The sequence below is a fragment of the Falco punctatus genome (genome assembly GCF_963210335.1).
Source record: "Falco punctatus genome assembly, chromosome: 3".
In the NCBI taxonomy this organism is placed as follows: domain Eukaryota; kingdom Metazoa; phylum Chordata; class Aves; order Falconiformes; family Falconidae; genus Falco; species Falco punctatus.
Window position 1 is genome coordinate 55,041,069 of NC_137582.1, and position 26,519 is coordinate 55,067,587.

General features: G+C 40.1%; 1 protein-coding gene across 4 annotated transcripts in view; it reads right to left on the reverse strand.

Annotated features, from left to right (window-relative positions):
- The window catches only part of TAF4B (TATA-box binding protein associated factor 4b), a 79,142-nt gene that overhangs the window by 16,370 nt on the left and 36,253 nt on the right, over window positions 1-26,519 (reverse strand). For 3 of the 4 annotated variants that reach the window (XM_080382026.1, XM_080382025.1, XM_080382023.1), the window contains 6 exons: window positions 25,555-25,690; window positions 24,862-24,967; window positions 19,311-19,483; window positions 16,444-16,574; window positions 10,364-10,489; window positions 9,281-9,337 (listed from right to left, as the gene is read on the reverse strand). In XM_080382026.1, the coding sequence (XP_080238152.1) occupies window positions 9,281-9,337; window positions 10,364-10,489; window positions 16,444-16,574; window positions 19,311-19,483; window positions 24,862-24,967; window positions 25,555-25,690 (729 nt within the window). The remainder of the gene's footprint in view (window positions 1-9,280; window positions 9,338-10,363; window positions 10,490-16,443; window positions 16,575-19,310; window positions 19,484-24,861; window positions 24,968-25,554; window positions 25,691-26,519) is intronic. The other variant, XM_080382024.1, reaches the window with a different exon arrangement.

The window sequence follows — 26,519 nt, forward strand, 5'->3', positions numbered from 1 at the left end:
CGACCAAGCAGTTCCCAAGACTATGACAGAAAGGTTTGTCATTACAATCATCTAATCTCCCCAATACTTTTTCCACCTCTTAACCAGCAAAAGGATTTTTCAAATCAAGCAGAACCTCACCAGGGTTTTGGAGCAAAAGGGGAAAAAGAAAACCTAGTCTTGTTGCATTCTAGACATCTTGGGGATTTTTCTGAGAATATAATTAAGACAAATGAATTTAAACACTCAATCTCCATAATGGACTCAACAGATCCCCATTAAGTGATATGGGCAGGCATCCAAATTACCCTGCTGAAGCCAGAAAAATCATCTTTTCATCAAGTTTTGTTCCATTAAGAAGTGGAGATTTAACGTCCAAACATTGGGTGAGCAGTTAAAAGCACAGGATAAGGAGAAGACAGGCAGATAACGTCAAGGGATACCAGAGGATACTGGCTGGCTAACTACTGCCAGATTTTCCCAAACAAGATTAGGAAAGAGCAAGAGGCAACTATATTGAGTCAAATCTTTCACAGACAGTTTCGTAGCACACAAGTTAGGGCAGAAAGATCACTGCAGCAAGTGAAAGACAGTAAAAGTAGTATACACACTTTATTAAAATATAACATAGAGAAGTTGCATCTAGTATTGTTGCCCTTCTAGAGGTCAGTTTTATTAATGTTGGTGTCTCTGACTAAAACAGGATACAAATAGAAAACGTCATATCCAGACATACGTGTCTTGAAAACAGATGACTTTTTTCTCTTGAAGACAGGACCATGTAATGGCAATTCAAGAGGAGCAGAGGGAACCTGCTCCAAACATTGGACCTAGAAACTTGCAGGTTTCCCCTCAACCCAACTTTCTTCATCTGCTGAAAGATGCTGCTGTTCCACCATGACATAGGAGTCCAACACATGTTCTGTTCAAAATTCATTCCTCAAGAAGGGCACTGAGAGGGGACAGTCTCCAGGCAAGAGGCAAATGAACATTCATGTTCCTTCTCCCCCTTTCCAATTTTTACATATACTAAGAATCACAGTACAAAGAGTTCTAAAAACCTGTGCATAAAGATCAAATTGCTATGAAAACGTCTCAGAACTTGTAAAATAGTCTTTGTTGCTGCTGGCCTTTTTAATAATAAAAATAGGGTTTAAAGTCTGGTCTTGCAGCAAGCAGGAATCTCTAGGGTGACACAATAACCATTTTAGTTAATCTGACCTGCAGCACAAATCAAGAAGTAAGGTATGTTTTAAAGTCCTCCCTTATAGAGAAATGGCATTTGCAGCATGGCTGTAATCACACAAAATGAAAGGTTTTAAAATTGACCTCTCTGTTCTTCACTCAATCCTCTACTGAGAAAAATATTTCTTTTCCTGCTCACAGAAATTCTCTCTCACTTACGTCTCACACTCCCCATTTCAGAAAATATGAAAAATCTATTTTACTGCTACACCAACGACATTTTTGTGGCAATTCAATATTAAAAATTAAATTTCAAATTGCATAAGACGACAAGAAGTACTTCAGCTACGAGACAATGAGACTTTTTTTTTAAGCAATACTGCAAGCTGGTGTTAAACTCTTTCGGTTATGCAGTACGTGGTAGGTGGTTGTCTGCATTATCAGACCTCTGATAATTCAAGTTATGCAAATCTCACAAGATTTTCACTAAACGGGAAAAATCCCTTGAATGCAACCCAAGAAAATGTATACAGCAGCAGGTGGCTGCATTATTGAACAAGGGGGGAAAGGAGAGCTACCTAGCAGAATACATGCTCACATTGGAAAAGGAGTTAATGAAAGCCCTTGTGTCTGGTCACAAAGTACTCAGAGCAGAACAGGATTCATGTATTTGTTATAAGCCTTCATAGAAGACAAAGCACATGAAACCTTTACTCTCTAGATCCTCAAGAACAGTTTTACCAGGGAAGGTTTTTCTGAAGGTAGAGATGAGAAATTAAACATCTGCATTAGCCAGGGCTCACAGAGCTGTAACAGGGCTGAGGTTAAAGAAAAGCCAAACAGGTGGCACTTATCCAGCACGATGCTGGCAGATGACACGCACCCCAATAAATTCATACCGCTGTATATTGAAGCTCCTGCAGAAGTGGGAAAAGTATATACACAAATACACATAACAAAGCATATGCACAAATAAAGAGAGATTTCTTTTCTCTGCTTCTCAGTTTTAAGTGCTAGGAACTTATGTTTAGAATCCCCACCCCACCCCCCAAAAAAAAAAAGTGTCTTGACAATGCAGTAACAAATAAATACAAGATGTAAATGAGCTCAGAAGAAATGCTGGTAAGATAGACAGGGAAGCTAAACACCACAGTTCTGGACTCTGTTATAATTAATATAAAGGAAAGATTAAAAAGTGTATGTCCAAGATATTGGGCTTAATATCAAGCAAAAAGTGGGGATGTCTCCACATACGACATTGTAGGCTGATAAGAGTATGGGGCAGATTAAATATAAATATTTAAAGTAACAGGAGAATGGGCAGGATAGGAAACCAGGGAAGGCTGAAGACAAGTTAATGTATGCCTAAGGGTTATGTGTGCTATCCAGCAATAAGTACATCAGGAGTAATAAAAGCACTAGAAGCAGATGAACAAGAATTTGTATAAGACTTGTGGGGGAAAAAGCAAAGCATATAGGCATTCAAAAGAAGTCCCTGATTCTTTCAGCTTCCACAATACAGAAATTAAACAATAAATTAATAAATATTAAAATTCAAAGTAAGTCAAAGCAACTCTGGCAAGTTAACAACTTTTTTTTTTTTTCCCTAGCTTGCATCAGTGAAAAAGGAACCTGAACATCTACATGGGTCTTTACTATTACTCTTTACTGTCTGTTTTTAAAGAACAAAATATTGAGGTACCTTTTAAGTAGGGTCACTAACCCCACTGAACTGACTTTTCTCTCCTTTTTCTATCCATTTTTTTTTCTGACCTGCTTTTTCAAAGTTTCACTGGGTTTCATTGTGTCTTCCATTTAGGGCTTTGAAAGTTTTCTACTCTGTCGCTTCTCCCTTCATTGTCTTTGGAAGAAAGCACTCCAATTTTTTTTCACGTTCCCTTTAAGCATTTTAAAGAACTTGTGACGAAAATGAAAAATAAACCTTAAAAATCTGTTTTCAATCCCAAGCTTCTTGCACTGGTTGTCATAAAGCTCAATGAGCATTACTGCCTCCAGCCTCTACCTTTCCTACACAAAATTTTCTGCCCTACAGGTTGAACGCAGCTGAATAGCAGACTTCTCATATGGGGGACGTTCTCTGAGGAAAACTGACATTTGAAGGCTGCATATTTAAACATTTACCATCCTCTCCTCTTGCCTATAATGCAATTTCTCTTCTTGCAATTGCTTCCTTTCAAACTGTTTTAATTAGCCATACAATTAGTTTCCACTGACTTTTCCCTCTGTTGTAATTTAGATTTAACAGCAGAAAAGCAGAACAGTATGTGCTGGTTTGATATGCAGTCCTAACTTAGAGCAGAGATGTATGCAATACTGTAGACTTCTTTCAGGTTAATATTCCACATACATGCTTCAGTGGCAGAACATGACTGTGGCTGTCCCCCCCAATGACCAGGTGCCTTGTCTGACTCGAACGAAAGGGTGCAATAAGACATTCTGGAGAACAACAGAAAATTCTTCCATGATAGCCATGAAGTACTATATCCATAGGAAAATCAGTTGATATCTGACATTCCTAATATATGAATAATTAACTCTCCACAAGAATTAAAGGGAAAAAAATCGAAGGTGCAGTGATTTCCTGACTCCTTATTTTTCCTGTTCTTGTTAAGAATTTCCCAGGCGTGGCATATATTGCTTTTTATCAGTTTTTTTTTGTTTCATTTAACAATTACTGATGCATTTCTGTGTACTCTAGAACACCTGGAGCATGCTTTCCCCTGTGCAGTCCCATCAGCTTGCTTTAGTTGGAGGACCAGGGAAGTTCCTGGGTTCTAACAACCAGCATCAAGCTCTCTATGTGTTTTCAGACACTGCCTAGGCTATTTTTGTTGCAAGGCCAAGGAAAAGGCTACAGCACACCATAAAAAAGCAATATATTCTGTAGTTTTTTGTTTCAGATGCTGTTACTTGTGAGCAGACCACTCAGTGACCATCAATATACCTGCACTATCACAATGGGACAGCAACGTCCAGCCCTTGCAAGACATCACTTTAAACCCAATTACAGTTCTTCCAAACTGATGATATTTCAAGTGATTTTCAGCTGCTGTAACACTGCATATTCATTTACTCACTCTTGGGGGCCTCAAAGCTAGAGAACATTTAAGACTTATCTTCCAGTTGCAGGTCTCTCAATCTCATTGTGCGGTCCACCCAACACTTGTTCTTGGCACAGAACTCTCTGGCTCTCTATTACCATCTTTTTGTTGTGCTTTTAATCCTAAAATTTCCTCTATCAGCAATTTTTTAACCCAAGGCCACACTTTCAGCTGGTTATATGTCCATTATAGTCTCTCAGAGAAACTTAGAAAAGGCTATTTGAAAAGTCATGAACAGGCTTTAAGGAGTTTGAGGTGGGGCTTTTGTTTTTCACTAAATAAAGACAGTTGCTATCATCTTCCAGCCAGCTGGTTTTAGGATATCTGACAGAGTATCTCAGCTGGTCTTTCCTTACGCTCCTTCAAAACACCAACATGAATGCCACATAAACAGGGCTTTGGTTTAGTTTTTAGTCTGCTAGATAATCAAACACTTTACAGGACTTCCATCCCTGACTTTCTGCAAGACTTGTAACAGACCAAATCTCTGACGATAGGTAGGGCCACGCTGCAGGTAACAAAATTTATGTCTGTTCAATAATCATGCCTTTTTAATTTTTTTCCCCCCAAAAAACATGCAGAAGCAGGTAGGAAACACTATGGAACAAGGAAGATAATATAAATCAGATAATTAAGCAGAGGCTCTCAGGATGTCACTGAAGGCTCATAAAAAGCCAACTGACTGTGATGAGATCTTACTTTGCTTGCAGCATCTTGTTTGCTTTTTTTTCAGAGGTTATGGTTAACCAGGGACCTCCCTTTTTCCCTGCCACAACAGTGGTCTTAAAGAATTTGAACCATTAGGTCCAGAAGTATAGATATAGAAACAGCACAAGAGGTATGGGGGGAAAAAGGAAACAGTTTGAAGATTTGAGTTGGAGACAGTAGGGAGAGCAGCAAAGAATCAGGTTACAGTTACTTGTTAACTGAGAATGTGAGAGGAAATAAGGTAAAGAGTTAGGCTGGACACATGAAACAGAAGGAAAAAAAAAAGATTATCGTTGAAAAAAGATACTAGAGAACAACTAAATTCCTGTCGCTAACACCTAGGAACTCACTGGAATCACGCAGGCTTTTTGTTCAATATTTTTGATAGGGTTTATCTCTACAAAAAAACCTTGGGTTTGCTATTTTCCTCCTAGTCAGTTGATACTAAAGGAATTGAATTTTCTCAGCATCTCATCTACTGCCATCTCTTAACATCTGTGTCAAAATTGTAACAGTAAAATGCAAAAGTGCATAAAGCAGGCAGGAACTAGGGACCGGGATGACCTGTGCAGTCCTAAGTGAACAAAGCTGCTAGAAGAGCAAGGAATGAGGCAGGCAAGTCTGCTGTCCATCAGGTGCTTGCTCCACACGCTCCCTCCCTGAGTTCAAGATGCAGCTGCTCATCTTTATAAACTGATAGATGCTGCAAGGTGCCACAAAGTAACAGCAGCAATGAAGGTGGTTCCTACAGAATAAGCAAAGATGCTACCAGTATGGTATCTGTTCACCTGCTCAACCCCAAGCTGCAATCTTGCACACATACAATCTGAAAGGTTTGCCCAGACTCAACCTTAAGTTTCCTGAAGCCATAGTACAAGCATACTCACTTTTGAAGATGAGAAACAGAACTACAAAAGATCAGGGTTTCTATTTAAATTCACAGTACACACTGTTTAATACTGACATTTTTACAGGTCTTCTGGAACGCACTGTTCATATGGCAGGCTTGCACATTTGACAGTATGCTACACCTACTCAATTTTAACTAAGCTCATTTCAGAAAAGGGATGAAGCCAGAGATAAACTATAAATACAGCTACAAGAATTGCATCAACTGAACATTTCCTTTGTAACTGGAAGTATAGTTCAAAGTAGAAGAGGAAATAGCAGAAAGCACCTAACAAACAGTTATGGTTTAAAAGTACAAGCATCAGGAACAATGCGAGGACTGCATCCTCACAGCTTGAAGAGGCAGATAAGGCTGAATAAAAAGCAGGGGGTAATTTACCCAGACTTCAGGAATGCCATTGCAGAAAGAGCTGGCCCATGAGGTGAGCAAGGACAAAATTCTCGAGTGCACAAAGGAGCAGCCTGGGGCAAGCCTTGCAGCTGTCTCAGAAGGAATGTGCGCTTTCCATAGGTATGAAAATCTGCTGAAACAGGTGAATGAGGGAAGTAAATAGCCTTAACTCATAGCAAGCTAAATAGACTAACAATATAGGAAAGTAAATGACTTGGTATAGGGGAAGTTTGAGGCAATAGGTCATGCAAAAAGGGATGAAAAGGTCACAGCAATTATGTATAGTCTTTTGGATAAAAGAATCCACTGCCTGAGTCTCTGGATGTACTTCCAGCAATGTTAAGATGTTGCCTCGAGCTGCTGGATGACAGCACATCCTGGATTTGTAAGTATCCATTGTTAAGATGTACACCCTGCATTTTGGGACACTTTGCTTTAGAACATGCTCCATTGCCATTACCACACCCCCTCTCCTCTCTCCCCGGAGTCACCAAAACATAAAAAACAGCTTTGAGGAAGGTAGGCTCACATTCATTCCTAAAGAACTATAAGCAGACGATCAGATCAGGCTTTCCAGGGGATATTCAACCAGAATGGCCTTGAAAGGATCTGATTTCAGCTGACAGAGGTATCCAAGTTTCTAAGTTTTCTTAGGAGCAGACTATAATCACATGACAAGACATACAGACAATGGTGAGCCATTTCAGGCTTTCATCCCAGTATACACTGTGCTTCTGCATTACCTGTTTCAGCTTTGGAATATTTGTTCATTTTTGTTTTGCTCTTATTCCAGCTCTACTGATGTTTGCAGGTTTTTTTTTTAATGCAAGTGTGTGCTGACCATTTATCTCCAAACTGTCAATGAAGCACCAAACTGACCAACTGCATTTGGGCTCATTCCCACTCAATCTGGAGATGTGCCAGGGGTGCTTTCTTATCTGTGAGACCAAGAGGTGGGTTTCCCATACAGAATGGGAAGCCTGGAGAAGTTCTGGCTGCCTCATTCTGAGGAGAATGAGCAGCAGGACAGAGGGCAAGGCAGTACCAATGCAATGATCTGTGTTGTCCCAACAGGCACATTTGCCTCCTCTTCTTTTGGTGAAGCAGTTGGAAACCGTCACTCTGGGAGCAGCACAGCATGGAGAAATATGCAGGACAAGTGCAACGAAGTCTGTGTTAGTGTGGCACAAGGTAAGACGGACTGAACGAAGTGAACTCAACCACTTAGTACAACAAGCACTAAACATAGATGCCTTCTCTGCTCTGTATGGCTCCTTTTTTGTACACCTATATGCCACTTTTAAAGAGATCTCATTAACAATACCAACCAATCTAAAAAAAGACCCAAAACACATACCTGATTTCTTTCTGTTCTAAATAGTCAAGTCATGGAATATTTTCCAAGATCCTACACATTATTGTACAGAGGAAAAGAGAAAAGAACCTGCATAAATGAATTGCTTTGCAGTGTTTTATTAAAAGAAAGAACCTCTAGAAACAACCAGATGATGCAGAGGTAAAGCCACCTACAAAACAAGACAAATTAGCATCACCCACTGGTTGTTGATCCTAGTGGCACTAGAGGCAAACTGGGAAGGGCTTCAGGGCAACTTTGTACTCATAGATTGTGAGCATGAAGAAAGAGTTATAAGCAGAAAGAAAGAATTAAAAGATATGATAGTAAAGCAAGTTCCTTCTCGCTCCTCTTATTTTACAAATTTCTTCTACTATGGTGCAAATCCAGAGCATTGATTCTAATACTATTTTACTGGATTTCCATTTGTTTTGCCTGGGCTCCTACATTAATCCAAACAATAAGGGCCTTTAAAGCATTCATAAATAACCTGCTGCTGCTGCTGCTGGCACCTAGGAGCCAAGTGCAGCAATGTTAAGCAACAACAAATTTCATAGTTCAAGAGGCACAGTTAAGGAAAAAGGTTGCTCAGAAAATCACTCTCATTTAGCACAAAGATCCTTAAAAATTGCATGAAATCAGTCAAGTAACTATAGAAACCAATTTCTTCAGCTCTGTATCACACGTCTCACACCTCAATTGTCTTTATTATCGTCTGCTGTCAGATCCTTAATCAGAAATGTGAACAGGCTTGATGATTTATTCAGCAGGGAAAAGAATCTGTAGGTCAAGTGAAAAATTTCACACACACATACACACGCACACACGTCTTCAACCTTAGGTACTTTCATTTCATTCTGTTCCCAGTAGCTCTGGGGGCAACTCCAGTGAGATCCAATATTAAGGCTCAATTAAAATAAGCTCCAATTAGTGGAGCTTTTTTCTCTCAGGCTAGAAAAGTCAGGAAATGGATATTGGGAAATGTAAAAAGTCAGCTACTGAGAGGAGGCTGCAGACATAAATGAACTTATTTGTTGATTTCTACAGTTGCTATGCAGAGGCCTCTGGGAGTAAAAGCTTAACCAGTCTAAGCTATAAACTAAAACCCCTGCAGCTAAACATGAACTGTGTGAAACAAGGGCTCCATTCCAGAACAGAAAACTGCTGGGCCCAGAAAATTAAAAGCCAGAGGCGTTTTCCATTTAAAACTAAATCCCAGTACCGCCTCCCAGCCAAAGAATTATAAGCAGTATCAGATTTACAAAACGAACAATTACCCTGGAAAAATGTAGCCTATTGTACAGTCCCAGATGCTAAATCTCAAAGTTTCTTTTTTTTTTTCCTTCCCTTTTTTCTAATCCCACATTACATTCCTACCAAGTGTACTGCTGCAGTTTACAAAGGACCGTTTCTAGACAGGACTGAAACTACAAAAATAAAATGTTAAAAAAGAGCTCATAATTCATTGACCTCATTTGAAGCACTGCCCTTGCCTGTGGCAGTTCCTGTCCTTCCCCAAGGCCTCTGCAAATGGTATGCAGCAGCAAAATAAACCCTGACCTAATTGCCAGGACAGGGCTGCCAACCTTCTCTCAACACACAAAGGCAAGCATGGTAACTGGAAAGTCCTACCTCTTTCGCTTTCTGCTTTAACCGCAGTTGCTCTGGATCTTCTTTATTGGAACGGCTCTACCAAAGGAAGAGGAAAAAGATTGAATAGCAATTACTGGCATCTAAACACCATCTTATCCGTTAAATATTTAATAAATGACAATTTTCTCTGGTGATTGAAAGATTTAGCTGCAGGGGTGAATGCCTCAATCCAGACTGGCTTCCCTCCCCCTCCATGCACATACGCACATCCCCCTCTTCATCTGGGCCGGCTGCCTCTGCTCTAGCCCGAAGCAAGATTAAGCTGAAAATGATGCTAACACTGTCAGTCAGGTCCAGTCTAGGCATGATGTTGTTCATGTCAGCAGCAGACACTTAAAAAGGACAGGAGGTATAGGAAGGAAAGGGAGTCGTACTCGCAAGTACAACATGATTCTTTCAACTCTAGATTAGGCTTCCACCCAAGGGGCTCCAGAATTCAGCTTGAAACAAAACCAAAAAGAACGAACAAACAGAAGATTATCAAGTCACATCTGATGGAGCAACAACATCTGCTGATTTCCCCCCTGTTCTTGAGGGGAAGAAAGGGGGAAGAAGGGTACTTATTCTGTACTAGCAGTGGCTTCATCAGGCATTCGTGGATGCTAGAGTACCAGCTCCAAGGCTGGCCCCTCTGACCCTGACTACAGAAAACAAATATGCCTGGCATGCCAGTGGATCTCGCCAGGCTCCAGCTTGAACCAGCATAGCGAACCCATATTTTCAAACACTGCCATACACAGATATGGAGAAAAACATACCAATTTCAGAACCAGGAAGGACATTTATGGCTATGTGAATACTTCTTTTATTTCATTTTGACCAGAAGTCAAAAGACTATTTCACCCTACCACACACTTGAAAGAACTCTTACGATTTTTTTTTCAAGAATGCAAAAAGCTAAAATCCTTTTCTGTATAGCCTGAGCTGTCCTAAACATTACAGATTTCCAGTTAAGGGTTAATGGTTACTACATTTAAAGCATAAATTGGAGAAACCTGAAGATGGTTCACCAGTCTAAAGGACACCGCTACTTCCTTGGAAAGCAACAAGTGAAGTTCTTACCTTGGCTGCTCGAAGCAACATTTCACGCTCCTCTTCATCTTTTCTCTGCTTTTCTAGGTGATCAAGCTTCTCAAGAAATCTCAGCTGTGCTCTGGTGTCACTAGATACGATGTACCTATCGCTCCCCTGGAAAGAGAAGTTTCTTACAGATAACCAGGCTTTTGTATACACTACTAAAGCTAAGAAACCCAATGGGAACAATCTGAAAAAAGCACCACTTTTTTTCAAAGCTGAAAAGTGTAGGCTGTTTTAGAAATACTTCAGGTGGTAGGTAGTCATTTACACATCTCTCCACTGAAGCATGTTTCTTGGTGTCTGTGACTAGTAAGAGGTTATTGAACAAGTGACATTAACAACATCTAATCTATATTGACTATAACAACAATAAAGCCTTTTAAGTCTAAAGGCTAAAATTTTGTTTTAAACAGCAACTTCATATCCAGTAAGCATATGTACAAGACTGTCTTCTGAACATGTTAAGAGGTAAAAAAAAAAAAAAAAAAAGAAAAGAAAAAGAATTGTAAAGCAGCAGAACATCACACCCTTTCCTCTTTAAAGAGGGAGAAAAAAAAATGGTATCTTAAGTTTCTAGCGTTTGGTGTTCCAGTTTCAGCCATTTAACCCACAATTTAAAATAAGCATCACCTGGTGTTTCCAAAAAGAGGTCCTACAGAGCATAGGAGTGGTTTAAAACTAGTAACGAATCTTTGAGGTGGGGAAAGTGAGATTAATTATATACGGTTTATTATAGCTCTAGGTATACATATTTTTGCCTCAGTAGATGCTCTCAAGTCATAGAAGAGTTTATGCTGAAAGGTGACCTGTGGAAGCCGCCCGGTCCAGCCCCCTGCACAAAGCTCGGCTAGTGAATACTAACGACTAGTTCCAACAATAACCAGACATGCATTGAAACAAGACTGCAGTCCTTTTGGTCTAAAAAAATAACACAGTCATTTATTTTTCATCCTATTTTTGCCCTCACTGGAAAGCCTGAGTTTAGCTTTACTTTAGATAGGAAAGAAGAGAGAGAAAGTAAAGGTCTAAAATGTGGTCAAATGGCAATGAAAAGCTTGTTTTTACTGTCCTGGCTCTTCCAAAGACAGGCTATTTAAGCCATGCGTTGGCCAGAGGGCATTAGGCAAAACAAGGCAGGAAGCCCATTCTAGATGATGAATCTGTGCCACCTGTTTGCACCACTCTTAAACTTACGTCCCAGAGTCACTTCTTTCTCTGCTTTGTGAACTCGTCTTTTCCTCAGAAATTCATCCTTGGGTTTTTACCAGCTAAACACACAATATACTTTCAGCAACCCTTCCTTCTACCCTGCTCCAACCTCCTACTTCAATGAGGCAACCCTGACACACAACTATGCTGGAATAAACACAGTATATTTTACAGCTATATTATAGACGAGGCTATATTTTCAGCATATGGACTATCAGTGACTTCAGTTACTAAATATTTAGTTTTCAAACACACTATACTCAGACTCTTCTTTCTACATCCAGTCATATACTTTTAAAAGCTGGAAGGAAAGTAAAAGTCTTCTTGTGGGGCAGCGTTGTCTCCAAATCTGAATTCTCACAACCCAGACAGAGCATGAAATCAATCACTCTCTTCTGGTAATAAGTTTGGTCTTTTTCAATGAGCCACCACATTGTCACGAATCACCAGCTGTGGCTCAGGCCACAACATGTGTTGCAACCAAGAAGACTTTCTTTCCCAAGCAGAGTCTGTGGCTCTGTAAAGAAATCCAACAAACCTTTCCTCCTCTTCTGTTACTGCTCGAGACTTTTTTTTTACTGCTCCCCACAAAACATACGCTACTTTGAGTCAGTCTCAGTACATTAGTATGGTTTGTTTTGAAGCAGCAGTTTATAATAATCCACCACCACGCTGCAATCCTTTTAAAGGGACAAAGAAAGCTGTATTACTAGAAGATTATTTTTTCCCAAAGTTTAGAAGTGTTTTGCTTTGGAATGCCCAAAGTCAGAGTCAGATACTCACAATTTCTTAAAGCCAAATCCAAGACCCTACGCCAATTTAGAAATGGAAGCCTCTCAGACAGAAGCACCCCAATGCCCTACCATGAACTTATACAGGACAAGAAATGGGTGAAGTCATAACAGCATTTCAGCTCATCAACAACTGTTTACCTTTTTTCAGGAAGTTTTAGAAAAGGAACACCTGCAGTTATATTTTGTCCTATACTCAACAAACTTGTTCTCTGCGACCATTAGCACTGAATTGTTCAGACAGAAAACATATTGTATATCTGTCCATAACTTGTAGCTATTGCTGTTATGATGAACCAAACTGGGTTCAGTGTTTGTCCATATAACAGTTTAATGTCCTCACATAAGGCCCAACTGTCCCCAACTACAACAGTACAATCCCAACAAAACTAAAGGTACAAGTGTAATTGAGGCCAGAATTTACCAATAGATAAAGCAAATAACCACAACAGATAGATTTGTATGTGCCAAAGCTGAACTTTATAAAGTTGGGTTTACTTTAACTGAGCTAAATTTAATCTGGAGTTCAACAGAAGCGAAAGGAAGTTCTTCCTGCTATCCTGAAAGAAGCTATCACTTTCACACAACAGCAGCACACTAGTACATCTATACAATCTTGTTATAAAATTCATTCCTCCACACATTTTTTCTTAAAAAAAAAAAAAAGTGTACACTCAAGACTTCTCCACAGACACACTCTTTAGAGCACTAAATTGACTACTACAATTTAGTAGTAGAACTGACTACAGCCAGTTCCTACCAAAATTTTTGTTAGGTTTACACATATTTGAAACATGCAACGTTGAAACAAAGGATTCCCAGGTACGTCTTTAGTGAGAAGAAAGTTGGCAACAAATTCCAGAACAGGCCTTGCCTGCAATTTGCAACTTCCTAGATTGTCACATACCTCTAAATGAATCTGAAACCTAAGGCACTTGTGGTTTAATGCCATGGTATTGCATGGCCAGGGGCAGAAAGGGAAAAGCCACATACAGGGAAGCTGCACTCCAGTCCACCAGGAAAGAAGTTGGAAGAATCCCACAAAGACCAGTTCTCCCATGAAATCTCTACAGTTTCATAGAATCATAGAATGGTTTGGGTTGGAAGGGAGCTTAAAGATCATCTAGTTCCAACCCCCCTGCCATGGGCAGGGACATCTTCCCCTAGACCAGGTTGCTCAAAGCCCCATCCAACCTGGCCTTGAACACTTCCAGGGATGGGGCATCCACAGCTTCTCTGGGCAACCAGTTCCTGTGTCCCACCACCCTCACAGTAAAAAAATTCTTCCTAATTTAAGTCATAGTTTAAGTCATGTTGAACAGCCTTGCTGAGGACAGAGCAGGGATAGGCAGCTGCAGAGGCTTAGCTACTATGTGGGAACCTATTAAGCTTTGGTTTTAATATAGTCAACCCCTAAACCAAGTTAATCAGAAGATTTTCCGTTATAAGTTACTCCTGCACGCTGCTGTTTGATGGCAGCACAGGGTGGGTAGAAGGAGGATGGCTGTCTTCACATATAGGAGTGCTCACTCCTTCACTGCATTTAAGAGTTTTCCCCTTAAACCAACGCAGCCACCACACCACAGTGCCCCGCATATAGTGCGGTTTAAGGTTGCAGCGTTCACTGCTACTGCACATGGGGAAAATGTCACAGAGCAACGCTGACAGCACAGCACCGTACCGTGCCTCTGGAAGCCATGGGCTCATAGCCTCCAAACACAGTAGCACAGCAGTCACCTCATGCTGCGCTGAATCCATCCACATCAAAAACATTTTTTAATCACTGTACTGTTTAGTTGTCATTATTAATTCTGGTCTTGGGTGTCATTTTTATGTTACATGCATACTTTTACACCTCAGCATTTTTCCAGATTACGGGAGGGAAGCAGCAGAGGAACCAAACCAGCTAGCTAATTGCCCTTATGGTCTTACCATATATGCTCTATATAAAGGCACTGCATCAGTCACAGCACAGAAAACAGCTTACAACAATCTGAAATGCTATTCCTATTTCAGATAGGAGACAACCATGACAGTATTATCCTAATTATGTTAGTAACTTCCAATTATATATCCTTTCCCCCCCACCTTAATTTTACCAAGAAAGAGCAAAAGCTGGCAGATCTACATGGTGGCATGATATGAAGCTTTTACCCTGCCAACTCACTCTCTCTGCAGGGCTACCCATCAGACATAAGCTGCTAGGCATAAGCTGAGCAAACTGGGAAGAATTTCTTGAGTATGATCCCATGAATTACTGGCTTTTTACACTAACTTCTACCCTAACAATAATTACCTTGGTTTTGCCACACCTATCCCTATTACTGTCCATCTTTCTATAATGGAGATAGGACAATACAAAGACTTACAGGGCAACCAACCAATCCTCTTGGAAAGGTTTTGGATAACTCTCTGAAATACATGGAGCCTAGATTGCACACTGGTACCTATCAATAGCCTAGAGGGAAAAAGAGGACAAGGACAAGCACTGCAGAATACAGGGCTGTGTAAATAAATACACAACAGGGCTCCAAAACCGTATAGGGTTCTTTTCGTGAACTTCAGATTTCTAAAGCCTGTCAGCATCTCTCACAATATTACTCAGAAACGCAACCCTGTAGGACACTCCTCTTTAGTGTAATACCCTCTTCCTAACGAAAGAGGGTACTTTTGCTTCTAGGATTATTATGCCCATTGCTTTTTTTGTTTGTTTTGTTTTTGTGAAGAAAGGAAAAGAAAGCAAGCTTATTGCAGTCTTACAATCTTATCATTGCTTCTGGCAATTCAATCAGACAAAAACCTATCAGTTTTTTTATTGCTTTAGTTCAATGAGAAAGAAATCAGACCTATCAAGCCCGCTGTCCAAAAATATTCCCTTTTGTCCTTGGTGTCTGCAAGACATGAAGTCCTACTTGCTACTCAGGACTTTCGCTTCCACCTCACTTTTGCTCACAAGCTCTGTTGGATCTCCCACTTTGAAGAGACCACACAGAACACATCCAGATTTCTAAAGACTTCTCAGAAAAACTCTATACTTTTTCTGTATTAATTCTTTGTCTACTGCATCTTCCTCTGGCAAGGAACAGCACAGTCCAATGGTTCCAGACATCAGTACAAATACTTGGAAGTTTCCAAATATGCTTTTACTATTACTTCTCCAGTGCTTAAAAGCCTATGAAGTCTTCAGTACAAAAATAAGTCTTATCCCATCACATCCCATCAGTTAGTCGCTCTTGTTAAATTTCATTAAGTATAAAGTTCCTGTTTAATAAAATAAAAATCAAACAAACAATAACACGAGTTGACAGACACATCTGCTTCTAACTTCCAATTTTTTTTCTAAAACAGTTTGATATTGAAAGAAAGTAAGGACTAATATCTTATTATTGATGACAAATAAAAGCCTGAGAGCGCTATTTTGGCCACTACTTAAGTTACTGCTTCCTATTTGTACCATACAAGCATCTTAAGGGATGCTGGCTTGTTGGAACCCAACGTACCTTAATTTGAATGGAGCTATGCAAGAGGGAGTAAAGGGAATCTTAAGTAGCACTGGCAGAAAAAAAGTTCCGGAAACTTTCAGATCAAAGGGGTCTCTGCCTTCACACGGAGCACTTTTTTTTCAGAAAGTGAAATAAAGAAACTTTATTTTCAATTCAGTTTCCCAAGGCTTTTTACTGAGCCAACACTGCAGTTCCACCAAAAGTAAATGCATAAAGCAAACACAAACCCCTAAATCAACCCGACCACCAAGAGCATTCAAAAATAGCTTTATGCTATTTATGCATGCAAGACAGATTTTGTATAACAGCCACTACCTCTACAGAAGAGGATAAATGCAGGCATTTACTCTTATGCTGGGTTTTAAGAGCACCTATCCAATAAGTCGAATGGAAAACATAAGGAATAGTTAGAGGCTATAAACAGTTAAAACAAAACCAGCCTTTGGTAGATACTGAAAATGCACATATTGCATATGATGTGCCTATACTTGGAAGAGGTTTATCTTCAAGGCTGCAAAGCGGGAAAACTTTGGTGCAAAGCTTGCTTAATGATTTCCTTTACCTTGTAGTTTGATACTCTGTGCTGAGCAATTACAGTTAGTTTTTCTAGGAGCCCTCGTAATCTCTCCTGTGTAGCGTGGGAGATCAAGTTCACAACATCAGAGTTAAGTTCCATAACGTCATGCCTTTTACCTGTGGAAGCAGAGAAAATCCATTACGTGTTTTAGTAGTAGCTGATAATTGAAATAATTAGCACAGCAGGTATTCTGTTCCCCCTGGAAGTCATACCCATTATGAATAAAGGTTTGGAGATTATGATTTTCCTGGTAAAGTCACAACTTCAAAGATCTTAGACATTACATTAATAAAACTTAGCCTGGAGCTTCAGAAAATATAGACATTGTTTCACTTAGCCTCCAGAACCACTCTCCTTGCAAGGTCATTTATAGGACAAAGTTAATAAGAACACAAATCAAGCTTCATGTTCGGGGAGGGGGAGAAGCGGTAGCCGTAGAAATTAGTGCCATATTCTGTTAATTCCAGTAATTAAAAAAAATGGAGAATTACATTTTGCCCTGCCTGACACTGTGCTTGTTAACAACTCATGACATTTATTCGATGAACAGGGATGGTTTTTGCAGCGTACTCCAGGCATACGGGACCCTCACACCTGCCTTGACCGACCAGCGCAGGGCAGACAGACTCAACCATCCCACAGCAGCAGCTCGGACAACACAGATCAAATCCAGCTGGGGTCATCATGCCATCACCTTCAACCTTTTCTCTCGGGCTGCCACTGCCTCTCTGCGTTTCAGCAGCTGTGACTGAGGCTGCCGACAGCTCCAGGCAAAGCTGTGCCAGCCCTGCACCCAGAGCTGGGCATCACCTCTGCAACCTTCCTGCGGCTGCAGGCTGCTGACAGAGAAGCCTTCCTCTGGTTGACACCATCGATCACTCAACGCGACTCCGTCAAGACACCTGGATGGCAGTGACTTTTCCCTGGTAGGCATGGCAGGCAGCAGTTTCACATGCCTCATATGCTGTACCTGTCAGAAGCACTTTTCCTTGCCCCTTGCTGCATTTACAGCAGCTGTAATACTTTATGATGCAATATACAGCACGCCTTCAAAACCCATTTCAGTATTTATTACCAAGTGGAGTGTTAAGAATGGATAAACAGTAGACAGTAAAAAACCTAATAATCTATTTCATTTGCCTTTGTTACTCTAACTGAAAATGAATAACAATCTCGCAAGACAGGGAGAATCTACAGTGTTTTCCCAGATACCATGAAAGTGTTCCCACTATTTGATCTTGGGCAATAAGCATCGGCCTTTTCATGAGCTGAGTTCAAAGCTCATTTCGCTCAAGCACCTTTCAGCACTTCCTCATCAGTTTCTCACTAGACTATCAGAATACTGAAACGCCAACTTAAGACAAAACAAAATCCTTCCAGACCTGAAGACCTCCCTGCACACACACACACACACACTTCCTAAACCAGAGGGCTCTGTTCAAAAGCAGAAGTGTTCATTTTCTGAATTGCTGTACTCCCCAACAGTGGTTTTTTCCTTGCAATCAAAATGCATTTCATTTATGACATGAATTATTATCATTACTAATGTGGAACAGCTACCATGCCAGCCATGAAACAGCCAGGCTTGTATCTTCTATCTTTCAATGAATTGTTTTCACACTCCAATCCAGAAAATCATTCTAGAAAAGTACTTTCTCTTCATGTTTTTGTAGAGCTCTTTGGTTTTCTTTATATCCACTTCCTATGAATGACTGGTTAACTCTCTTGTGAATTTAAAGTATATCTTCTAGGCACCAGTTTTGCTCTGTATTTTCTCTTTTTCCACTAGTAACACAGCACTTACTTCACTCAGTTATACCCCATACAGCTCAGATGGCACATCTGGCACAGGATGTATTGAGCTAGCAAGTAGTATTTGCAGGTTAAATGCTAGTCACAGGCTAGCTGCTTAGTTTGGACTAAGAACCAGTTGTGAGTAGAAACAGAAAGACTTCGTGATCAGGTAGTTAAATCACTGTGACAGAATTATGGCTGCATGTATGAACCGCAGGCTTTCTTGAATGCTCAGCTGTAAAACTCACTGTTCCAGTATGGCAAGAGACACACAAGCTAGGAGTTGAGCAACAGCCATCCAGTTTGCAGTAGACTGCAGTGGTACCAATCAGCGTGGTGCTATACAAACGCATGCTCCCTGCTCTGACATAATACAACATTGCTAAGCAACAGTTATTACTTTGCTCAGAAGCTAACAGCTGAAATGATACATACACTAAAACTTCCTATTACAGTTCAGTCACAGGCATTCAATGTACATTCCACAGTATTATTCACAGATACAGACAAAGAGCTTTAACAACACTTTTCTATAAAGCTAATGAAAGTTTTTTCCGTAGAGGGAGTCATAAACAAAGGTCTGCCCTGTGTGTATTGGCAGTTGAAACTTTGTCCTAATGTTGATCAATAAAGTAGATATACCTGAACAGGCAGAGAAATGCAGAAACTGTTAAAAAAGTCAGGGTAATGCATCAGGGAAAAGCCCACTGAAGTGTTTTGACACTAGCATCTATACGGTTGTTAAGTGTTTCATTAAATTTAAGAATAATAAAGTTGTTCACTTCTCACATGTTAAAGTGGCACCACCCGTTTCTTTTTTTCTACTTGTGCTTAAGGCTATTCCCATTAAAAAAAAAAACAACAAAAACCGAAACACCTCACAGACAGTTGTTTCCTGCAAGGGGAAGTAAAAACTCAGTACGGTTTGGTAGAAACACATAAATTGAGATGGCAGATCTTAATAGTTCTAGCTCATCCTTCAAAGATTGGAGGGTGGCTGATGAAACAGGCAAGGAAATACTACATCCATATATATGTTACGTATGCTTTGCTCTCACCTATGTTCAAGATCTTCTTCTGAAGCGCTTCCGAGGACAGAAAAGGTTCATCTGCACAAGAGCGGATCACTGTACCAATGAGTTCAGAGTTTGTTGCCAAAATGCATGCATTCTCCTCGTTAAGATTGACCCCAGCCATAGAAGTCACATCATTTATGTCATCTTCATCTCTACTAAAGAAAAAAACCCAACATTTTATGCTTCGTTCAGAATACAGAAAAAGCCTCTTGACTATCAACAAACAGCTATATTCATGTATCTTGGAGGCTACTCCTATCCAATAGATGTTTAGTGTGGCCGTGGACAGGGACATACAGCTCCTAAAAGCATTCACACTTCAGTCAAGTGCCTCAAACATTAGCTTGACTGATGCCTTAGTTGCTAGGCACACAGATCCTTTATATGAAACTGAAATTTTGAGCAAGTTCAGAAACCAAGGACTGAGGTAAACCTGAACTGAAAGTCCCCACAAGTCCCCCACCCTGCACCACTGCTCTTACAGCCTGAAATTTGTTCTGAAACTCTTAATTCACCAGGTAGAAGCAAGCGTTGAATCAAGTTGAATATTCGACTCATTGAACTAAAACAAAGCCCATTTTCAGAGATGCCTATCTTACCAACTTAAGCTTACAGCACAAGCTTATTAGCACAGACCTGATCTTCGCTTTTCTTTCACTGAGTTCCCTTAAAATAGAACACATACACACTCTTTTGTCTATATACTAGAACCAACCCACATCCTCCCCTTTGAATCAGTCCTACCATACAGTATTTTTGTACAGAAGCACAGCATCCTCTCCACTATGAAGAACAGCGGCAGAACTCTACTTAACATCCCTTAATTAGCTGGATTCTGCTGTAGCAGCTTTGGACTATGCATTCAAAATAAAAACTCAAATCTGGCATACCTAGGGCTAACAACTCAGACTAGTTATAATCATGGTAAAGCTCATGTTAAGCTATCTTTTTAAAAGATCATTTAAATTAAAAATATTGAATGAATCTTATATGGGAAACATACTTGCAAGACTTTGGCGGTGAAAAGATCAAAGTTATTTTCAAATACGTTCAGATCATCAGGAGAAAGCCTTCTTGCTTCATAAAGTCACAAACGCCCTAACGGTGACTTCAAGGGTTTAGGACTAATCCAGAAAGTCTTAGTATTAATACAGACAAGTGGAAACACTCAATCTGAAAGCCTTTTGAATTGGAAAACAAAGAAAACAAAACCAAAATGCACACACACCCCTCTTGAAAAGTATTCTCTGGCAAGGTTTGATAAAGTTCATCTTCAGAAAACACCTCACTCTCGAACAAGCGGTTAGCCAGAAACTTGCCATTCTTACGTGAAATGGGATCTCTCAGAGGCTGTCTTCTGACTGACAACAGGAAGAAGTTCAGATAACTTCAGCATGGGTTGGGTTTGAGCAATACTCAAAAGACACAAGAAAATGGAATGTTTTTCTTAAACTATAGATGGATTTTCTTCTTTGGGTTTCAATACGTTTCTATGGTGCGAGTCTTCTCCCACAAACTTCAGGAAAGAAGCTTGGCTAGGAAAGGAATCCAGCCTTCCCCTACCCCTCCTGCCATTCATTTGTGTGTCCTCATGGCTAGGAGTTTCTGTGTGATTCATTCAGGGAAAAGGAGACCTAACAAATTCTCAAACCAGCTTAATTCACGAAGCCTACCTAGATACTATAGCTTCCTGGCTAGGCTTGTGCCCCAAATCCATCATGGTAAGAAAAGCACTAAATCCCAGGACTGTCGGAACAGTTAGATAACCACAGTTATGATTCAAAGCTGAAGTCGGCAATGCCACAAGTGCTTCCTTCCTCCTATCCCTTTCACAACCAGCACCTGAGCAGTTTCAAGCACATACTCCTGCTCTCAGCCCAGCACAGACCCCTATCTTTCAACAAGCCTGTAAATGAACGGTCACTGCGTGATAATTGAGTGCGAACTCGTCTTCACAAGTATACTCCAAGTATATTCCTTTTCTTATTGGCCACTACAGAAAAGTCTTTGCTGGTGGCAGAGACAAGAATCCCACCAAAGTGCAGTGACTGCCATGGATCTGCTGATAAAGATTACAAAATCAACACAACTAGCATCTAGAACACACATCATAAGCTATCAGAGCTGCAGATGCCAGAAGCTGGCATTATCCCAGTGGAGCTGTTTAAGCAATCCAAGGAAGGATGCTTGCACCTCAGGTACACCTGTATTAAAAACTCTGTGTATATATATATGTGTGTATATATATATATATATAAGCACACACACACGTATTTTTAATATATATAATATAAAGCTGTAGTTTTAGTAAATAATTTTAGCTTTTCATCTGGCCACATACACCAAATACCGAAGCATGGAGGAGGTAAACTTCTACACTATACATCTATGTACCTTTCGACATACACAAGTTTCAGTTCCTTACAACCAGCCTTACAAGAGCTTATATGCAAGCAGACATCTCTGCTGTCTCTGCTGTTTTTAAGGACCAATTCTAACTTCTTCACTGTGGGACATAAAATTGCATTAAGTCACTGAGTCACTAGCCTTGAAGAAACATTAATTTGCACCTACGAAAACACTGCTGTGCTTATTTTACTTAACCCAAAGAAACTACCATTATATTTCCTTAGAAGAAGTGTTCCCTAAAGAATAACGTAAATTTCAGAAGCCATGCTAAATTTGTACTTGTTACTATACTTTTTTCCTTGCTGTTCAAAGAAACCTCAATCATTTGAAGTAAGGTATCACATACTTTGAGTAAGCTACAAAAATCATTCTAAGGTGATAAATTTACATGCAAATGTTTCTGTTGGCTACTGACTTGCTTTCATTTTCAGCACTTCCTCCATTAAGCCCCTCTTTCACACCACTTCTTTTAATGGTTTTTGCATTTGATCATGTCACACCCAGAAATCAACAAGAAAAACTCTCCCAGCTGTTTTAAGTCTCCAGTGACGTAAGATTATCAGGACAAGGGGAAAACCTGAACACAGAGTTCTGAGTGTTACCCTGTATGAAGCCAGCTTTGATGCTTATACTGAATATTCCACTGGAAAAGCAGCTCTCAACAACCTCACACCTATGAATGTGCCTCCATCAGCTGAAAAGTGAGTCTGTAGCACCCTCTGGTGTGTGACCAACACACATCTTCTGAATCTGTATTTACTCCATTTTACACAGCAGTCAAAGGGAAAACTAGAAAGACATGCTTAACCCAAGCCTCCGTGCACCATCACAGACAACTAACATGGGACAGAACAATTCCAGCAGAGCGAGAACCACCAGTGCCCCACAACCACCACAGCGCAGGAGAAGCAACTGCCCAGATGTTCTCCACTCTGCTGTCTCGCTGCTGTTTTTCTGCCGGTCGAGACTGCTAGTACCTTCCGGACAAAACGCACAAGTCAGAGTTGTATGTCCTTTGGCAAACCACACTATTAAATAGAATAGATGCAAAACAAATATTTGAAGATGCAAATACTTTACAGAAGTATGTAGAGCAGTTTATAAAGATCTTGATGTTTTAAAAACAGACTGCCCATTACAATACATGCCATGGGGCAATCAAGTGCCAGCAATGCTGATGCTTAGCTGAAGTAATTTCTAGAAGTTTTTCTTTAATAGGAAAGGCAGGGTGGGGAATCACCATTTTTCTTACTGCTCATCTCAAGCAAGCTAAAACAGTCCATTAAAGAGCAGACAAGGTCAAATTGATGCTAAATACAGCTCGGTGAGTATCACATTCTTGAATCCTAACCTAACCTAGTCACACAATGGCAGAGGGAGTCAGGCTTGATGACATACTGCAATGACAGTACACAGTTTGAAGTGTCACACGTACAATCACATCAGTTACAAGATATGCTCTCTGCCCACAACAAATGTCATCACAAAACCAGAAAGAGGACCACGGTGCTTCTCTCTGCATCACACATGACCAGCAGTTGCTGGATCACAGTCACAACGAATAGCTGTGCTGGGAACATTGGAAGTCAGAACAGAAGAGAGCAAACCACTTCACAGTTTACCAGGAATCATCTATTGCCCAGGCCAGATTAACACTATGTGGTGCTAGACCTGCTCGGAGAACAGAGATAACTTGATCACGGGAAGCCAAAGGTTCATATACCTGAACCTGGGCAGTGTGTGCCTGAAGATTCTCATACATAGTTTTTAGTCAGAAAGTTTAGTAGCAGTGAATAGAATAAGCACCAGGGTGTATCCAAAGACATAAATTCTTCAGAGACAAGAGAATTACCAGAAAAATTTAAGGTGAATTAGAGATTTCAAATCTGAATTCTCATGGCCTTATGAGTATCGTAATTCAAAAGCAAGAACAGAAATCCATCATGGATCACACTGTAAAAGCAGTGTTTTTCCTACACTAAGAATTAAACAATCCAGGGAAGGAACTCCAAGAACTCAAAACTTTTTCACATAAGCTAGTTGATATATTCCAATTGCAAGATCACAGAAAAAATAAAATGTTTCTCTTTTTTGGTGGATTTTTTTCCCCAAACATCATTACCTGAAATTAGATCCCAAATTATATTCTGAAGTATACTTCATCAGAGCTTGAGGCAACTGAACAGAACTATTACTTCAACACCAGCTTTTCATTTCAACTTCTGGCTACCAGTGTTTTCAGTGTTCACTGCATACGTACGTTACTGTGAACAACAACAGCTCTCTGTCTATACCAGTTCACACAAAGCTGTAGCTTTCAAGAGATGAGAAGTCAGCTGAAAACAAGACAAAGGTGTCATGTCTGGTTTTATCCCTGGAAGAACAACTCCAAGCTTGCCTTGAAGTCTTAAGACCAATAACGCTTATGGCAATCTGCACCTCTGTTCCAACATTACATTTCAGAGCTACAAAAATAATTTCTGCTTTTGAAAAGTTAATCAGTTACCAGAACTAAAAGCTTTAAGCACTCTTGTAATCTGAAGGCCTGAAGAATATGCCAGAAGTCATAATTAGAGGTGTAGTCAAAGACTTTCACCTCTACATACAGGAACAAGCTTGTAAGAGAAGCTAATAAAAGATTTTTAAATACAGCAGAGCTTTACACAGATTACCAAGCCAGTCCAAGTAACAGTTCAATGCTGTTCGGCTGCCTGTGAAAAACAGAGATTGTATCTGCTTTAATCCTATGGAGAGCTTTTAATACAAGGTAACTTTGCTTTAGATTAGTTACCAGTACTTGCGGAATGGAGATCAATGTGTCACCTCTACAACTGAAAAACCGATGTGTCGATGCACACGGTTCATATAATTACACTCCTGTGATAGCATGATGAAAATCCAACCTCATCAGGACAGTTTTCTTACATTAAGAATAATTAACATCTGCTATGAGGTCAAAAGTTTTAGTTTCCCCTTGCCGATTAGTATTATAACATGAAAAACACCTATCAAACTGGTTTCTTTAGAAAGTGCTTTTATTTGGGTTCCATTCCCACCTCCACACTTGCCGTCTGTTCCTTTTGTTCCTTCCTATAGTAAACTTCTGATATTGTTTATTTTTTACCTGAAGGATGTTACTCCGTTCTCTGTTATTTTAGCCTTCTGAACAGGAGATGCTTGAAGCGACAGAATTTTATTTCCTGGCAGGGTAATTTGTTTCAGAATGGAGCCTAAAAAAACCAACAAACCAAAAACAAAGAACATGCCATAATAGAAAGCAAAATGCTAAAGACAACTGTTTAATCAGTTTGTACTTCTAGCAAAGGCTACTGCAGACTCAGTAACAACTAATTAGGTCCGTTTCTTACGTTCTATATGTTCTGTATAACCAAAACCCCTACGTGCTGTCAACAAACACCCTCCTCTGTGTTGACCAGTGTAAGGTTTTAGCAAAAACTGTCTGGCTGAGACATTATACATCAACCTTGATATGTTAAAAGTTAAAAAGCAAAGTCATGAAACGACTCTCACAGGCATCACAGTTTAATGGAAGTTCACTGCAAGGAGCTTACTCACAGTATTTTAACAAGTACAGATGTTTGATTGACATGCTTTTACCAGGTGCCAGAAGGAGACACAGCACCAAATTTCTCATCAGAACTCCAAGCACACAGAAAAGATGTTCAACTTATCGCACAGAGCTGGTTGCTCCTGACAGACAACCACCTTCTTACATTCCTACAACCTACCAACAGCCTGCACTTATTTCTATACCCCAGCAGTCCTCTCCTTTTCCATGAAAGGGGTTTCACTTTACCTGCAGGAAAGTGGCTGGTTTGAACAAGTGTATTCTGTGGCATCCTCTTCTCAGTAGATGCCTGTAGGGTCAGCGTTGAGGGTTGCGGGAGCGTGGATACTTGCTTTACAATGGTTCCTGATGGTTGTTGGACTACCTGGAAGCGGAATATCCAATATCAAGAGTGAGAAGAGCTAAACATACAGAGAAGTAAGTAGTATCAACACATTCATTTAGCCAGAAGTGCTGCTGGGCATGTATACATGCATTAAAGCAAAAGCAAACATCATGCTCACAAAAACATCACTTTTTAAAAAAATTCATGACAAGAAATCTTGTCAAGACAACTGGTGGTGAGCTTTAAGCTCCAGCTCATTCAGTGAGTTCTAACAGACATTTCACCCCTGTTCTCTGTTGTTAACCGTAATAGATAAGTTTCACCAAGTATTTCACAATCCATTACACTAAGAGGCTTTCCTGTCTTGGTTAACAGACTTAACAATTGAATATGGAGTCTGCCTGCCAATAAGTTCAAAAGGGTAGGTAACACATATACCTAGTTAAAAGGAGAGAACACCAGAACAAACAGAAGTCTTACATGAAATCCTTTTCCTGACAAGAATTATGAGTACACACTATAAAGTTGCTAATGCGTTTTTAGAGCCACAGTATCAATTGTAAATTGAGATGCTGAGTTTGAAAGCATTAAGCAAAAGTACACTGAACACCAGTTAGGGGGAACACGAAGTACCAACTAGCAACACCTACAGCAAGTAGAGCTTCTACACAAAAACATCGGTACACTGCTGAAGGGTAAAAAGGAACAGGGGTCGATAGTTTTGTTTAAGGACGCTCTTGAAAGAAACAAAACCCAACAACAGGATGTCATCATAACACAGACCTACAGGAACAGCACATAAATACTAATTCTTCCTCTTCAGGGGCAACTATTAAAATGCAAGAAAACAATAAAATTGCAGCATCCT